At 47.8% G+C, this 18945-nt stretch overlaps 1 protein-coding gene across 1 annotated transcript in view; it reads left to right on the forward strand.

The window, feature by feature from the left end:
- NUP153 (nucleoporin 153) overlaps positions 1-18945 on the forward strand; it is a 1189258-nt gene that overhangs the window by 1079155 nt on the left and 91158 nt on the right. Inside the window, exon 20 of the mRNA XM_069613598.1 lies at positions 18597-18875. Within this exon, the coding sequence (XP_069469699.1) occupies positions 18597-18875 (279 nt within the window). The remainder of the gene's footprint in view (positions 1-18596; positions 18876-18945) is intronic.

Below are 18945 nucleotides of genomic sequence, written 5' to 3' on the forward strand. Positions count from 1 at the left end.
GGCTCTGGTATGCCTCCCCACGGCCCGGGACTGCGCCCCTCCTCCCCCGCGGAAGTTCCTCTATTCGTAGTGCAGCGGGGCCCCTCGTGTGTGCCGTAGGTGTTGCTGATGTCCTCTCAGGGCCCTTACCCCGTCCTCGCCTCACCTGGTTTGCTGGGTCTCCACGTGGCCTCCCTGCATGGGACCACAGCATGGGCGCGCTCCCACGTCGGCCCGGGGAGCACCCTTTACTGCAGGGGGTGGGGTGCTAATCCCCACATCGTGGACGGTCGCCGGGAAGGTGGAACAGCGGCGCCACCGTCAGCCGGGTGGGAGCCTCCCTGCGGGTCGCATGACCAGTGTCCGGGTCGCCCCCACGGGCGAAGCGGACCAAGTGCGGCCCCGGCAGTCAGCTTGCTGAGATGCTCCCTGCGGCACCGCGGGCTTGCCTCAGAGCCTTCCCACGGCCTCAGTCTGTGTTCCCGCGGCGTGCAGTCTCGAGGGGGGATGGGCGCCCAGGCTCCTGGCCATATTCCCTTAGCCCTCCCTTAGCAACGCCCTTGCTCATGCTTCTGAAGAATCAAAAAGGTTCCTCAGAACCGCCTGACCGAACTCTGCATCCAGCCTGGAACTAGTGTCCATGGAATCGTACATACAAAAAGCAGGAGTGGCCCACGTAGCCGCCTTGCTAATGGCTCCCCAAGAAGCGTGCCTCTGACAGGTGACTGCTGTCGCTTGGCTCTGACCGTGTACGTATGAATCCCTGTGGTATGGTGTGGTGTGATATGGTGATTCCTCTGCTCAAGAAGCCCTCCCTTGATCCTCTGGTTCCTGCTAATTTTCGTCCCATATGACTTCCATTTTTCATGATGTTGCTGGAATCATTAGTTGCTCCCCTGCTTGGTCAATACTGTGAAGATATTTCCTTGTTTGATACGTTTCAGTCAGATTTTCGACCGGGTCTTGGTACAGAGACTGTTTTGGTCTCTGTGCTTGATGACCTAACTATTTCTGATCAGGGTGGGGTGGCGGCTTTGATCCTTTTGTATCTTTCTGCCTCTTTTCATACAATCGATCACTCCATCCTGATCGGCCATCTCTCTGCTGCGGGGATCTCTGGCTCTGTTCTCTTGTGGTTTGTCTTTTCCTTCTGATCTTTCAGAGCTGCTTTCTTTGCAACCTTTTCCCTCTCCTGTCTATGCCTTGGTATGTTGGGTTCCTCAGGGTTCTGCTCGCCCCACCCTGTTCAATATTTACATTCAGCCTCTTATCTGCTCCCACGGCTTCAGATGTTACTCTTATGCTGACTATATGCAGATTTTGGTTCGGTTGGATCTCCTCCATCTAGTCCATGCTAATCCGCGGAGACACTGCCTGCAGGCTGTGGGTAACTGTATGAGCGGCAATTGGCTCAAGCTGAGAGGGGATAAGTCTGAGGTCTTGGTTGTTGGCTCTGCTTCTGTCACCTTCCCCTGGATTCCGTCCTTTTGGGCCTCCTTATTTGGTTCCTTTCCTGCTGCTGTTCCAGTGGTTAAGAATCTGAGTTAAACTGTCTGCTTCTCTGTCCATTTCGTCCCAGATCAGCTTAGTCTGTCAAGCTGGTAATATTCTGTTGAGGATCCTTAGAAAGGTACTGAAGTTCACCCCGCTCTTATGTTCGGGCTCTGGTGGTGGTTGCCTTGGTTCTTAGCCGGATTCATTATTGTAATTCTTTTTATCTGGCGCAACCTGGCTGTTGAATCGTCTCCAGATTGTTTAGAATTGTGCTGCGCGGCTTGCTACCGGTACCTCCTTCACGGATGCTGTTTCCCCATTTCTGTGTGCTCCTACATTGGCTGCCAGTGGTCAAACATGTGCATTTTAAAACAGTCTTGTGCACAGAGCATTTCACGGAGTGGGCCCTGAGTGTTTGCAGTTAAAAGTTCAGCCTTCCGTTCCCACCCGCTTGTTGCGGTCTAAGGATCGCTTCCTACTTACTGTGCCCAGATTCTGTCGTGCTAGAATTGGTGGCCGCTCCTTTTCTGTGGGAGCTGCCAAACTGTGGAATGACCGGCCTATTGCTCTTTGCTCCATGGTTGTCCATCTGCAATTCAGAAAGACCTTAAAGACCCTGCTCTTTTAATTTACATCTACTTGGGGTTTGTCTGTCATTAGCTCCAGGTTGCCTTTTGGTGTCAGTTGAGCTGTACACTGGTACGAAACGGATAACCTAACGCATATAGTGCAAGGTGTAGGTTTCCGACTTCGAGTTGACCATAAACCCAGAACGCCTCACTCCTTATCAAGTCATAGTTATAGCTATACCTGTCGAACGTGATCATATACAAAGATCCCAAGCCTTTGTATTCAGTAAGTACGTGTCTGGCTGTTTCAACCATACCTGGTTATTTTTCACATACGGCATATCCTTTGGGCTAAGGGGATCTTGAAATGAGCACCACGTAGGGCAAGTAGTGATAATTGGTTTGTGCGCAGTCTAAGAACAAAGTTGCGCACAGCCGGGTTTGGACTCTAAGGTACCATTGTGTTTTAAAATAACTGTGTGAAACCTTAGCTACATATCTAAACGATCGCAAGGGGCCTAGGTGCTCATAGTTATTTGGCCAATCCCTATGATCTTTGTCCTAAAGATTTTTTTCAGGATATCATACTTAGTGCCCCGGTTAAAGTGTGGAAGCCAATTAATGTACAGCTTATAAATCGGGGATGAGAAATCTCTTCTCCTATGTGTCAGTTGTAAACTGTTGTCTCCCAACACCAGAGCAAGTAGTTGGCATTTGGGACTAGAGTTGGCTTTCATATGAAGCTCACTTTGCTAAGTCTGTAGTAGGCCCCTCACTGATATCAGACCTAGCTAAAGCCTAAGGTATTTCATGGGGGTCGATTGGTATAGTTCTAAGACTTTATGCCAATAAATAGCCTTCCAATTTATCTAGCCATGTCAAGTGCCTCATAGCCAAAGCCTTGAGGCCATGTAGGACCATAAGGCAAAAGCATTGTTTATATAGAATGATGCCCTCAATAGAGTAGCATGATGACTATCATATAGGTCAGGCAATGGGTGTTTATCTTTTTAGTGTCCATTATCTGGGTCATAGCTTAGGTTGCCACTCATTTCTCGCCCCAAATAAGGGTATTTATCTATGTAGTCAAGGGTGCCCAATGATGTATGGTGGGTGGGGCGATTTATCTTCCGGCTGCAGCCACCATAACTTGTCTTGTCCATATTCATTTTCAAATCATTTTGCACGGAGTAACAAATTAGTGTTTCAAACATCCCCCTTACACCTCGAGAGGTATGGTTAAGTAGGACCAAGTCGTTGGCATACAGCATGCAGGAAAGTGGTACCCCTCTGGCCCTAGGACAATGGTCAACTACTGTGGAGAAGTGAGATGGCAGATATACCAAATACAAATTGCATAGCAGGGGTGCCAACGTACAGTTCTGTTTGACACCCTTATTTATGGCAACCCAGTCAAAGTCCCAGATTCATCCAGTCTCACTCTGCCCCCAGTATTCTTGTATAGCCACTTAAGGATACGTAGGAGCCATTTTGGGTAGCCCCATTGATTTTTGCAACAGACAATATCGAACGCTGCCTCCAAGTCCACGAAATGATGCACAAGGCGGGCCCTCCCTTAGCAGTTGCTCTCCGAAGTAGCATGTCCCGAGACCTAAGATCGTGAGTGGTAGAACTCCCCGGGTGGAAGCCAGTCCAATTGAACTGGAGTAGTTTATCATCCACCCACTTCTGTAGATCGCTCAGAACCAAAGAAGAAAATACTTTACCTGTCACGCCTGAGAGACCACAATCTAATTTGCCGGAATCAATCTGTCTCCCTTCTTGTAAATTGGCAATAAGAACGTTTTCCCAACAAGGAAGTGTACTTACTTGCTATAAGGCTTCTTCTGGAACTCTCTACTTTCTACAGCGTGTGCCTCAGTTGTGTTTCCCCCGCCCCACCCCCATATCTGACCCTGAGACTCTCATAACTCTATGGGATTGGACTACTAAAGCCTCAAACCTCTGTGAAATTAATGCAAGTCTTACCTATTCTGTGTTGGCCTTGATTAATTCTTTCCTGAAACTGTGAATCCAAGTATGAAGTGCTTTTACCTACCTTGAATTGCTTCCAACTTTCCCTGGCCTGTATTCCAACTTACGTTTTATCAATGAATTGAGGTACAACTGCAAAGGTCCTACTGTATATATGCATACAGTTTCTTTTTTTTTTATATCGTATTTTAGTTGTAAGACAACTTTTCAAATATTGTATACAAAACAATGATAAAATACAATTCATTGAATTCTGAGCGTAAATTAGAATTAACAATTAAAATTAACAATTGAAATAAAAAAACACATTACATTAAAATAAATTTGGATCACCAGGCGATAGATATCACATTACTCTTCATTCCCCTAATTTTTTGAACAAATTGCAATCTGGCACTGTTGCTTCTAGAAAGTGGACAATTGCCACTTTTGCCGATAATCTTGGGCATGAAAAAAACAATTTCCATATTTCAAGATGATTTAACTGAGTTCAGATCAAACACATGCTGAAAAAATTGTTCATGAATTGCGGGGAGGCCAGGACATGTCACCACAAAATGTTGCAAAGATTAGAGCTCTTGTTCATCTAAGCAATATCGGCAATGCCTTCGACTTCTAGGCATTGGTTTCCTCCTGAACAGTATCTCATGGGTATGCCACAGGTTGAACCTGAAGCGCATGTATTGACTATGAAAATGCGGTGAAGGGCATTTGGTGAGGTATTCCGCCATTTGCCTATATTCCGCCATTTGTCTATATCTTTTCCTCTCAAACAGTGTTATGTCAAAATCTTTAAAGCAGGCACATAGTCATGTTATGTATCCAATCAAATTGGAAAAGTTTGATTTTGGCTCGCCCGGGGTTATTGATTAGTAAGTCCACATCTATGGAAGCCTCTGCCATGGCATTGAATATGATTTCGAGGGGATTGGGTCCTTCGACGTATTCCATATCTATGACAGTAATCACCACAGCTGTGCTGCTTTGGAAAATCTTCGGCGTCGATACGCTGCCCTCGAGGACCTCCTCCGACGGCCGACGTCACTGGATGTTATAAGTAGGACACACGATGCCCGTAGCCTCAGTTCTGTTTTTTCCGCGAACGTGTTCGCTTCGGGAATCTCGGCGCGCCTCGACTCTAGTTTCTCTGTTTCTTGGTTCTTAAAACCTGTTTGATGTTTGTGAAGTGCTTTCTTCGTGAAGATGTCTACCTCGTCTTCCACACCGCGTCCGGGCTTTAAGAAGTGCGGGACTGTGGGTCCAAGATCGGTTACGGACTCGCACGACGCCTGCCTCTGGTGCCTCAGGGAGGCCCATGACTCGGATGACTGTCGACTGCCAGTCGCTCACGTCTAAATCCTTGCGGGAGCGCAAGAAGTTGTTATCGGTAGGTAAGGTGTCCAAGCCCCGGAAGTCGAGGTCTGCGGGGCTTTCGACGGACGACTCGAGGGGTGACTCTGCGCGTCGTCGTGGGAAGTCCAGTGTGTCTCGGTCCCGGAGTCGATCTCGCCACTCCTCTGCCTCTTCGAGGCACTCCCGGAAGCGCCGTCATCGGTCGCCTTCCCTGTCCTCATCCGAGGACTCCGCCCATCAGCGGGTCGCTTATCCCACCAAGCATGCGACACCGGAGGAATGGGCTTCCTTCGGGAAGAAAATGTTAGCGATTCTCGAATCGCAGGGCACCGGTCTGTCCACGCCTCCAAGTGGGGTCAGTCGTGATTGGTCGAGAGACACCTCTCGTACGCCTTCGGGCTCGGTTGGTCGGCACGATTCGTGGGAGAGGTCCCGCTTGGATAAGGGGAATCGTTCTCGTCATGCCTGTTCCAGGTCCCGGTCCTCGACGCGCACAAGACAGCGTGAACCTGTGAAGTCTTCGAAGAAGACATCGACGCCTGTGGCGCCGAGGTCAATGACGGACTCTCTTGAGGCTCCACCTCCGAGGAAGTCGTCGGCGCCCAGGATGTCGAAGGACACGCTCAGGGCTCCGCTTTCGAGGCCTGTGGCGACGCTGTTGATGCTGTCGGTGCTGCGTCTGTCGTCGATGCCGATTCTCTCGACGCCGGTGCCAATTAACTCAACACCTTTCGAGGCTGTGTCGACAGGGGTACCCCGAGGCTCGGTGGAACCCCCTAGAAAGGCTCTGCCCAAGGTCAAGCATGGCTTTGGTTCAAGTTCTGTGCCTTCTTACCGCCATCTGGAGTTTATTTCAGAGGTGAATGAGGGCTCTGATGATGGCATGGTGCCTGACACGGTGCCAGACGTGATTATCTTGGGCCATAGCCAGTTTGAGGACCTGAGGCAGTCCCTGCATGATGCTAGTGGGCTGGACACCTCTCCGAAGGTGGAGTTTTGTAGGCCTGAGCCTGGCACTCATGACGATACTTCGTACCGGCGCCTTATGTCAAGGGTCACAGAGTACTTAGGATGGTCTGCTCCCCTGGGGGAGTTTGTTCAGGATGACCTTACGGATATCCTCGACATTGGTCCACCAACTGACCCGGTACTGCAGTTTCATATGGCTCTACAGAGGAGGGTGGCGGCTTGGACTGCTCCGGAGAGTCTCCCAGCAGTGGGCAAGTCTTTGCCGCCAAAATACCGCCCAGCCAGTAGTGACCCCTGCTACTTGTCCAAGCACCCTACTCCGGAGAGTTGGTGGTGCAGGCGGCTACGGCCCCGGCAAAGCAGGCGTCGTACCCTACCATCCCTCCTGATAAGGACGACAAGCGTTTTGACGGCTGTGCGAAGAAAGTGTTTTCTGCAGGGGGTGGCGCTTCAGGCGGCCAACTCCATATGTGCCTTGCCTCGTTTCACGCACTCTGTGAAACTGTTCCTTGGTGGCTGAACATATTCCCGAAGGGGACGTACGGGATGGTTTCCTTGCCATGATTCAGGATGGCAAAGATGCCATGTGTGAGGCCTTTCAGTTGTGTTTGGACATGGCAGATTGCGTCAGGTTTGCGTGGTTGCGGAAGTCGGGGTTTGCTCCTGATGTGAAGGCCCGGCTCCTCAACATGCCCTTTGACGGGAAACATCTTTTTGGCAGCAAGGCTGACGAGAGCTTTGAGATGTTGCAGACCTAAAAAGCTGCAGCAAAGTCGTTGGGCACTGCAGTTCAACAACCTCCGCCTTTTCGTCCTAGGTGACAGCAATGGAGGGGAGGTTCCTTTTGTTATTACTCATCCTTTGGTAAAGCGAGAGGAGCTGCCAGTCAAATGGGCCACCATAGGAGTGCCAGAGGTGGAAAACAAGGTACTCAAGGTGCCAAGGCCGCTCGGGCTGTTGCCTCTTTGCCCTCAGGCACGCCGCTTCAGCTCAGTCATGAGGCCATGTCCCATGGTTTGCCGGTTGGGGGAAGGCTGGCGCAGCATCTTGCAGAGTGGCGCGCCATGACTTCATATGTGTGGGTTCTGGAGATCATAACCCATGGCTACTGTGTTCCTTTCCGGCAGAGGCCTCAAGGCAATCCACTGGGGAATCTCTCTTTGAAGAGTCTGGATCCGCTCCTTGCGCAGGAAATTCAATCCCTGCTGGAGAAAGGCACCATAGAACTGGTGCCTGTAGCGGAAAGGAACAAGGGATGATATTCCCCTTATTTTTTGATTTCCAAGAAAGATGGGGGATTGAGACCCATCATGGACTTGCGTGGTTTGAAAAAACTCCTCAGGAAGGACAAGTTCAAGGTGGTTACTCTCAAGTCCTCCAGGCCCTTCAACTTCAGGACTGGTTGGTGTCTCTCGACCTCAAGGACACTTAATTTCATGTGCCTATCCATCCAAAGCACAAGAAGTACCTGAGGTTCGCGGTTGGCGACTCGCACTTTCAGTTTCGGGTCCTGCCGTTCGGATTGACCTCCACCTCGAGAGTCTTCACCAAGCTCATGGTAGTGGTGGCAGCGCACCTCAGGAAAGGGGGGATTGACGTCTACCCCTACCTGGACGATTGATTGATCAGGGTGCGCTCTCCCGAGCAAGTCCTGGATCATCGGTCAGTCGCCTGCCACTCCCTCCACAGGCTGGGCTTCTCCCTCAACTTAAAGAAGTCCCATTTGACACCAACTCAGAGGCTCCAGTACATCGGAGCGGTGCCCGACACGTCCCTGGGGCAGTGTTTTCCTCCCCAGGTGAGGGCTCATCACATTCAGCAGATGGTGCACAAGTTTCAACTTCCCAGACTCTCCCAGCGTTCGAGTTCATGAGACTGCTCGGCCTCATGGCATCCTGCATTCTTCTGGTGCCAGAGGCCAGGTTGCGGATGAGATCTTTGCAATGGGCACTCAAGCTCCAGTGGTCTCAGTCCTCCGGCAGGATGTTGGACCCTGTTCAGGTGCCATCTTCGGTCGCCCAGGACCTTCTGTGGTGGGCCGATGAAGGCAATTGGATGAGGGGGGGGGTGCTCCATTTTGGCTGCCCTGGCCGGAGGTGACGATCGTGACGGACGCATCCCTCATGGGATGGGGAGCTCATGCCAACGAGTTGACAGTCAGCGGTCGTTGGTCTCCGTCGGAGTCCAGACTCCATATCAATCTGTTGGAGCTGAGGGCAGTCATGCTAGCCCTGAAGGCTTTTCTGCCGACTGTGCGAGGAAAGAATGTCCTGATCCTGATGGACAACACGGTGGCCATGCACTACCTCAACAAAAAGGGGGCGGCAGGGTCACTTCCTCTGTGCAGGGAGGCGATGCAGCTCTGGTTCTGGGCAATCCAGCAGGAAGCTTCGATCTCGGCAGTTCATCTGGCAGGAGACGAAAACGAGACTGCGGACGCTCTGAGCAGGCAGAGCGTGATCTCTCACGAGTGGGAGTTGGCTCAGGAGATACTCCTGGAGATCTTCGCCCTTTGGGGGACCCCTCAAGTGGATCTTTTCGCCTCCAGTGTCAACCGGAAGTGCGAGAGGTTCTGCTTGCGGGAATTTCCTCCAAACGGAGCCTTAGGAGACGCGTTCGTGGTGAAGTTGTCATTCCCACTGCTGTACATGTTTCCTCCAGTAGCCATCATCCCGCAAGTACTGCAGAGGTTATGGAGGTTCAGTTCCGGGATGATCCTCATTGGTCCGACGTGGTACCTGGACCTTCTCGACTTGTCCATTTGCCCTCCACGTCGTCTTCCCTACCGAGACGATCTGCTCTCACGGGATGGGGGTCAGGTTCTCCATCTAGAGGTCAGATCCCTCAACCTTCACGCTTGGTTTCTGAAAGGTTGAGGTATAAGGATTGGGACCTCCCTGAAGACGTGATGGAGGTGTTGCTCTCGGCCAGACGGCCCGCAACAAAGTCCCTGTACCGTTGCCGTAAGTTCTGCAGGATTAAGAATGCAGATCCTTTTGCATGTGACATTCCCATGGTTCTGTCTTTTTTGCTTTCTTTGGCCCACAGGGGCCTTCAAGTGGGTACCATTAAAGGTTACCTGGCGGCACTGTCCATATTTAAGCACTCGTCTGAAGCGTGTTCCTATTTTAAAATTCCTTTAATTTCTCAGTTTCTGAAAGGGCTCACTAATGTGTTCCCTCCGTCACCTTTCCAGGTGCCCGGTTGGGATTTGAGCCTTGTTCTCAAGTTTCTGATGGGTGCTCCGTTTGAGCCTTTGCATTCATGCCCTTTGAGACTGTTAACTCTTAAAACTGTATTTTTAGTTGCGCTAACTTCCGCTCGCAGAGTGAGTGAGTTACAGGCACATGCAGTTAAGCCACCATTCACTGTGTTTCATAAGGACAGGGTTGTCCTTAGAGTTCGTCCTTCTTTTCTTCCGAAGGTGGTGTCGGAATTTCATTTAGACCAGAAGGTGGTTCTTCCGGCATTTTATCGTCCTCCACATCCTGGTAAGGAAGAGGAGAGGCTCCATGGGCTTGATCCTAGGAGAGCGTTAAGCTTTTATATTTCACGCATGTCCTGGGTCAGAGTGGACGATCAGCTCTTCATTGGTTACGCTGGAAAGCGTTTGGGACAAGCTGTGACGAAACAGACTGCCTCGCTGGATTATTTTGGCTATCTCTGAGTGTTACCTCTTGGCGGGTAAGGACCCACTGGTCGGTTTACGGGCCCATTCTACCAGGGGTATGGCTGCCTCTACTGCCCTGCAGAGGGGTGTCCCTATTCGTAACATCTGTGATGCAGCCACTTGGGCTTCGGTACATACTTTTGTACGTCACTACTCCCTCGATTTCATCCGGGGGCAGGATCTGGCCTTTGGCAAGGCGTTCCTTTACTCCGCAATTTGATTGGGCATGCTAAATTTCTGTTTTCTAAATTCTTTTCCCACCTCCTTGCATTGGTACTGCTTTGGGACTCTGTCATAGATATGGAATTCGTCGGAGGACCCAATCCCCTCGAAGAACAAGTTACTCTTACCTCGTAACATTCTTTCGATGGGATGGTCCGACGACTTATTCCATATCGCTCCCTCCCTACCTTCCCCGCTACAGAATTTCTTATGCGATTGCAGCTTACTTTTCCGCAAGGCTTTGTGCGTCAGACTGGCAGAAGACTGGTGGCACACGTTATGGGAAAAAACTACAACTGAGGCTACAGGCGTCGTGCTTCCTACTTATAACATCCAGTGACGTCGGCCGTCGGAGGAGGTCCTCGAGGGTGGCGTATCCACGTCATCGACGCAGGACGCAGACGCCGAAGATTTTCCGAAGCAGCACAGCTGTTGTGATTACTGTCATAGATATGGAATACGTCATCGGACCATCCCATCGGAAGAACGTTACCAGGTGAGAGAGTAACTTGTTCTTTGCACCCATTTTTTGAGAATGTGTTAGAATTTGCCAAAAGGTGTTGAGCTACTGTGCTCAGAATGTCGGGTGTTTGTACTCCCAATAAACATTTGCGGAGGAAAGAGCACATCTTCCGCAGGAGTTGTGAATATAAGGAGAGGGATCCCAACTCGTAGCGAATCATGGGCAGCGGAGTGCATTTGGGTAGGAGTAATACTTGCTTCCAAAATTTTGACTCCAATTTATCCCATTCCTCTTTTCTCAGGGCAAAAGGCTTCCATACCATATATTGATATCGGTGTTACTTTCATCTGATAAAATAAGACATGTTTGAGTGAGTATTTTCCAAATCTATGGGCCAACAGTTTTGCCTGTGAGGTTAAGGCCCGTAGTTTGGATTGCAGTTCCCACATGTGACACGCTAAATTTGAGTTTGAGAACATGATTCCTAGATATTTATATTGTTCTACAACTGTCAGATTTATATTTTGTAACCTCCATCTATATAGATGTTTTTATTACTTTCAACCCCCGTCTATATAGATATTGTTTTATTATTCTTACACACTACCACTTGTGATTTGTTAATATTTATCACCATATTATTTTCTTTGGTATACTTGCCAAGGGTTTGTAACATATTTTGTAGACCACTTGGGATTTGGGACAGTATCACCAAATCATCGGCGTATAACAGATGTCTTATTTTCTGATAAGTTTGTGATGCGCCAAAATTGAGTAAACAAAAATTTCACCCATGTCAAATATAAAAAAATGAAACAAAAATTATGCAAGTGAGCACCCTTGCTTCAAGCCCCTCTCGGTGACTATCGGGGCGGACAAGGTGCACTCGTATGTTAATCGCACTTGCATTGTTGTTTCTGTATGAAGTAACATCACTAGGGTTAATACAGATGATGGACCGTTATGTTTTTTCAATTTGTTATATAGCATGACTCGGTCGATTGAATCAAACGCTGCCTGAAAGTCAGTGAACGCCAGGTATAATGATTGACCCTGCGCAGCGTATTGCTTTTTGATTAGATTTAAACATAGGACATTTTGAACAGTCCCCATTCCTGACGCAAATTCCCCTTGTAATGGATCTTTTAGATGATAATCTGTGATCCATTGGTTTAGTTCTTTTAGCAGTAACCTCCCATAGATTTTTCCCAGGACATCTAACAATGAGATGGGTCGGTAACAGCAAGGTAACTGGCGGTCTCCATTTTTAAATATTGGTAGTGTGATTGCATGTGTCCAACTTTTTGGCAATGCTTGGGCTTGATTTATGGCCGAAAATATCTTGAATAATATGGAGGCCCAAAGATAGGGATGCGATTTCAACAGTTGATTCGACAACCCATCATGGCCTGAAGCCCTACAGTTGCTTGCTGTTTTGATGAGACACAATAGGTCATTTTGATCAAATTCAAGATGGAATTTTTGCATGAGCTTGCTAGAATCTAAGCTTGCACTGCCCTCGGGTACCGCATAAAGATCAGTAAAGTGTTTTATCCACCTTTGTTCATCCACTGCATTAGCTTGAATCGCGATCTGTGAACCCAATGCCACCTGATTATCGACCACATCTTTGCTGTGTTCTTGGTTGCGAGAATGCTCAGCATGTTAGCACCATCATTTTGATACAATTGGGCTCGATATTTTTACCCAATTTACATAGATTTCTGATCTTCCTTAGTTGATTCGCTTTCAGGTCCAGGGGGATAATGAGCCCTTGCCTCAATTCGGCACAATATGTTTTCCTCATTTTGACAGCCTGATCAAATGAGTGGAGGTGGAATTTAGCTTTTGGTTTGTTGTATGTTACTCTATGCTGCCGGAATAGTTGCATTGTATTGCTGTACTCTATTCCTAGGCAGCCCCTTGCCCCAGTATTCTCAGTATGCAAGTTCGCCAAGAATTGGTTAAAGTGCTGTAAACCCTCCTCCGACCATCAGTAGATTCAACCCTGGATTGACAAGTAGATCGCTTCCTTGCTGAGCATTTGCACACTCTGGGCTTTGATCTTCGCTCGCCCATGTCATTGCCACGATATTATGGTCACTTAGCTTGGAGTTTCAAACCTCAAAGTCCAGTACAGCTGGTAACAGATTATCATTCACATATATGTAGTCAATTACAGAATGGTTGTTCCCTCGTTTCCATGTTGCATGGGGCGGTAGATCCGCTTTAAACATGCCATTTAACAAGTGAAGGTTGCGATAGTTAATGAACATATTCCATTGATGTGTTCTTGCTTGATCTTGTGTTTTAATCTCACAGCAGTTGATATTCAGGTCCCCTGCTATTACAAAAGTCACCATTGGATCGAGCTCTACTAGATCTAATAGCATCGTCAAATCCTTATAGAATGTGTTCTCTGCTATTGCGATCGCATTCCAATATATGTTCAAAATTGCGTAGCCCGATTTTTGAATCATTACCTTAACCATAATCATATGGTTGTTTGGCATTGCCCACAATTCAGATGTTACCTTCATTGTTTTGATAGCAATTAGCAACCCAGAAGAGGGTATACCAGATACAGGTTTGTGAGCAGGATTTAGATGGAGGTCATGTTTGTCCCATACTGGAGCAGACGTGAGCCACATTTCTTGCAATATGTCACCTGCTCCCAAATTGCTACTATCATTGTTGAGTAGATGTGTAAAGCCTCTTGTATTCCAACTCAGCAGCGTGGTGACCTTTTTTTGACTTATGTCTAGTTATCGTATCACGGACTACATTTGCATTGATATGAACTGCCTTTTTGTTGTGACACTTTTTCCATTATATTCTGGCCCATGCTCGCCTTGGGTTCATTTTGGTCATTTTCATCTAATATATGATTTATGACTGGTGTCTCTGGTTTTAGGTCAAATCGTATAGAGCCCTTTTTGCTGACTGTTACATTTTGTATGACCCGTGAGTGCAACCAAAGTCTGACTGAATTCAGCCTACCGTCATTGGTGAACTCCACAGAGTCGATATCTGATTAAGTTATGTCTTCCAACTGTGCTACATCAGAAAAGATGGCCATTACCGACTGACCTATTGAGATCGTATTGCACACATGGGGGTGGTCTGCATGCAAATGTCAGAGTGCATTGCTAGGCGTCTACACTCTGACCTAGTTGGGAGGATAGGTTAACATGTTTGTCCACCTTATGGTGATTGCTCAGAGTTGGCGGCTTATTTGTGGATTCAATGGTCCTTAAAGCTATTTCAGTTTGTTGGAGTACTTCTTCTGTTGTTTGAACCGTTGCTTTTACCACTGCTGTTCCCCAAATTAGCTTCCTGTTTTGTGTTCGCCGCTGTGGCTGGCTCCTTATTCAATTTGAGAGGAATGGGTAATACCTCATCAAAATGTGACTTGCTGAGGCTCCCCAACCCCAGGACTAGCTTTTTTTTATTTTTTTATAAGGGTTTTTATAGCTGTACTCCTCGAATCGGTTTGCCTTTGCAAAATGGCATCGTTTTGGGACTGCTCTAACACAACTGACTGCCTCTTTGCCCCACTCGCACCAAATAGATCTGGAATCATGTGACCAGCCTTGTAGGCATCAACGGCTTTCCGTATCTCTTGTCTATGATTAATTGCTTCTTGGTCTCTTGCTTGCGCCAGCGCAACATTTGCCGCTCTAGGGCATTCAGTAGATACATGAGCCCTTGTTTTTGGACAGTTCTCGATGTGACCATTATTCACTTGTCGGACTAAATCATTTAGGGGGGCATAATCTAATTGCTTCGAGCTGTTGTTTGCCTGACCCCCATTATCCTTCAGTAGTGATTGCTGCTTATATTTTTTCTTTTTTATAGCCTGTGAGGCAATAGTGACTCTTCTGTAGTATACTAATGCCTTGAAAAACTGCTTAGTACCCGATCCCACCCTGCTTCTTACTGTCTTCTGATTTTTGGATAACTTGCTAGGGAAATTGTTTATGGGTTGCACCACTCTGTCTGAATTGAAGATGGTGTATGCCATTTTTGGTGCTATAGTGTGGACCAGACTGGGAGTATTCTTTAGTACAGGCTCCTTTTTATTAGAGGCTCCTGTACCGGATCCGTTGTATCATAATTACCTTAGCTATGCACGGCAGTGCTGTAATTGCTTTTTGTGACTGTGATTCACTGTGTTTCAGTGTTTGGTACGCACTGTTGTCAAAGTTGCTTTTTGCAGTTTCACAATGTGTCTGAGAAAGTATTTTAGTACTTAGTTGTTGCCCAAGACTCCTGCCAGATTGGCATATTCTCCAAGACACACGTCTGATTGTTTAGTTTGGCGTCTATGGATTAATATAATTTGCCCAACGATTGTATAGCCAAGTTGATAGCTTGGAGGGTAACTGGAATAAACGTTCGTTTCGTGGGCAACGATTCCCTCAAAATCAATACAGCTCTGGAAATAACTGGCCCTCCACAAGGAACCTGCAGCTAAAACACCCCTTGCCCCACAAGGGGACAAAGATGCGATAAAGGAAGGGGCCGAAACTCTACCCCTCGTGGCTCCCCGGCCTCAGGCAAGAAATGACCCGCAGTTCCGGGTCCCCTCCCGTGCATCCCCAGTCGGGGGCTGGCTAACATCGTTTTTACAAGCATTGGAGGGAATAACTACAGACCTTTTAGGTGCTAAAGACCGTGCCCACGGGTACGGTATAGAATTCCACCGGACCCCACAGTTCAGACCGCCACGAGCAAGACGCCTGACGCTAGAACATCTGCGAATCCTGCTACAAGAAGTCGAGACCCTGCAGGAAAAGGGCGCCATAGAAGTCGTACCTATTCTACAGGTAAACGAGGGTATTTATTCAGTGTACTTCCTTGTACCCAAAAAGGATCTCACCATGCGCCCTGTACTAGATCTGTGCCCAGTGAACAAATTTGTGAAGCCCCAATAGTTTTGTACGGTCACTCTGCAAGAGATGTTTCCCCTGCTCACACAGGGAGATTACATGACAACATTGGACATGAAAGATGCATACTTTCATATTTCAATGTTCCCGGCGCACAGAAAATACCTCAGATTCATGATTCAAGACGAGCACTATCAGTTCAAAGTACTACCCTTCGGCATAGCTTCTGCACTCAGGGTATTTACAAAGGTACTGGCAGTGGCAGCAGCACACCTGCGCAGGCAATCCATCCCAGTTTATCCTTACCTCAACTACTGGCTCATAACAGGGGATTCCTACGAAACCTGCCTGTCAAAAACCCAAAGAACTATAGATCTTTTATTCAGTCTAGGATTCTCCATCAACGAAAAGAAATCCAGCCTAGACCCCAGACAGGTCAAACAGTTCCTAGGGGCTCTAATTCGAACAAAGGACGGGACGGCCTCGTCTTCCCCTCCAGCGAGAGGGTCCAAAACATGCTGTTTCAAATCCCTCAAAATGTAGCCAGTCGAGAGGTGACGGTACGCAAAGCTATGCGACTGTTGGGAATGATGGTGTCATACATTTATTTGGTGCCTCACGCGTGCTTGCGTCCAATGCAGGAGTGGCTCAACAGCCAGTGGTGTCAGGCCAGCCGACAATGGGACGATCTAGAGGTTGGCCAGCCCTTGTTCTCTCAATACGGTGGTGGTCGAGGGAGAACCTCTTGAAGGGGAAATCCTTCACCACCTCTGCAGTGGAGGCCACTCTAACTACAGACTCATCTCTCACAGGGTGGGGGGGGGGCTCACCTGCTTTAGCAGACAGTGCATGGAGTGTGGTCCCACAAGTAGCATCCAACCATATAAATCTGTTAGAGCTGCTAGCGGTATTCAAAGCATTGAAAGCCTTTCGGACACAGCTACAGGGGAAGGCGGTCCTTGTCCGGACAGCACCACAGCGATGTTTTACCTAAAACAGGGGGGCACACACTCTCCAGGGCTATCCAAGCTGTCCCAGAACATTTGGATGTGGGCTCTCGAACACAAGATGTTCCTACTGTCCCAACACGTTCCAGGAGAACTCAATCTTCTAGTGGACATGCTCAGCAGGGATTTCCCACTGCCCGTAGAATATGAATGGCATCTGCACTAAGACATTGTCTCCAACGTCTTCACAGAAAGGGGCTTCCCAGAAATCAACCTGTTCGCAACTCAGGAGAATGCCCAATGCCAAGACTACGCCTCAAGGTATTCCCCCAGAACCGCTCCAAGGGGAACTGACTCTGGATAACCTGGTCAGGGAAATTTGTCTACACTCCGCCCCACAGAGCCCCCGCCCGCCCCTAACTCCCCTACTCAACAAGATAGTGCACAAGATGCACCAGGAACCAGTTACCATGATTTTGGTGGCCACCATGTACCCAACTCATTTGTTAGACTCAGGTTTGCTTTTTAATTCCCTAAAGGGCCATCTAGCTGCTCTATCAGCCTACACTACGTCACAACAGAAAGTATTGTGGTCGAAAATGGCTGTTATTAAGGCTTTTATGGAAGGGGTTAAGAGAATTCACCCCCACCCCCATGGGATCTAAATGTGGATTTGACCAGATTCATGGGGGGTCTCCCTTTGAACCAATCCATAAAGCAAGTCTAAAAGACCTTACTTATAAGACGGCCTTCCTAGTGACTATCACTTCTATTAGAAGGGTTAGCGAACTACAGGCCCTTTTCAGTTCTAGACCCTTTTGTTACAGTCCACAGGGATAAGGTGGTTCTGCGCACTCATCCCAGATTTGCACCTAAATTCATCTCGAAGGTCCATGTGAACCTATCGATCGAATTACCCACTTTCTTCCAGAATCCCACAAGCTTGGCCGAAAGAAGCCTACACACACTAGATGTGCGCAGGGGAAGTCATGTTTTACCTGGAAAGAATGAAACCACTGAGGAAGACAAACCAGTTTTTTGTTTCAGTGGCAGCTGGTAGAGAAGGTGATCCTGTCTCTAAATCAGCTATCTCAAGGTGGATTGTCTAATGCATTACACTGTTATGCTGTTGGTAAGAGAGAACTGTCCTTCAAGCCTAGAGCACACTACTCTGGGCACTGGGGCTTCCATAGCATTCATTACAAATGTTCCCCTTTAGTCTATTTGCAAAGCAGCAACCTGGAGTTCTGTGCACACCTTTACAAAACACTATTGCCTAAACACTCATTCTAGATCTGATTCTCAGGTGGGAAGAGCAGTATTAAGACATCTTTTCACTACTGTTCCTTCTCACAGCCCAACTCCAACTCCGGATACTGCTCGCTAGTCTATGCACAGCATGTGATTCTAAGCAGATTAACAAGCATCAGAAGACATGCATTACTCACCATAATAGCATTTCTGATGATTGTATCTGCTTAGATTCACATGCGCCCACCCTTTCTCCCTGCTCGGATTGAAGGAACATAGACGTCTTATTACTTTCTCTCTTTATGTACTCGCTCACAATAGCCTTGGGCTCCCTCATGGCAGAACAAATTCAATTGGAGGGACCTTAGCGCGTGAGGGATTTTGGGTACACTACATGTCACAATAGGGATAGTGTTAGACACGCCTATGCCGACGTCACCTTTTCGGTCCCCGAAAGAGAAGATGCAATAATCTGCGGTTACCACTGGATGTCTGGCTATATGCACGGCATGTGAATCTAAGCAGATGCAATAATCAGAAATGCTATTGCGGTGAGTAATGCATATGATTTCCTTTATGTGCATGCCGTGAAGTTAATGTGTCTTTTTCTTTGTATGTAAGGCTTTGGTTTCTCAAGTATTTCTCACATTTCATTTACAAAGTTCCGACTAAGTAACAGACTTTCTAGCAGATGTGATTAAAGCTTGGGTGGGACAAATTGGTTCTCTTACATTAATTTAAATGTGTCCTTTTTTTGTTAATGCATGTTAAAAGCTCTTATTTCCTATATAGTTGCAGGCACTACGAATTCTCCGTTCATGTTTGGTTCTGGATCTTCAGCAGCTCCTGCACCATCCTTTGGTGCCAACAAGACACCAGCGTTTGGACAAGGCTCCACTCAGACCAACACCCCTGCCTTTGGTACTTTGACACCCACTCCAATGTTTTCTGCTGGAACTCAGCCTCCTATAGCCTTTGGTTCTGGTGCAAGCAATAGCCAAACTCCTGTTTTTGGTCCACAACCCAGTCAGCAGCCAGCATTTGGTACTGGCACAGCAACATCAAATGCTGGTAAGAAAAGAACAAAAAAAATTAAGGTTAATTGTTTCAATATTCTATTTTACTTCTCAGTCCTAAAATG

The sequence above is a fragment of the Ambystoma mexicanum genome, chromosome 5p (genome assembly GCF_040938575.1).
Source record: "Ambystoma mexicanum isolate Mex_15411 chromosome 5p, UKY_AmexF1_1, whole genome shotgun sequence".
Lineage (NCBI taxonomy): Eukaryota > Metazoa > Chordata > Amphibia > Caudata > Ambystomatidae > Ambystoma > Ambystoma mexicanum.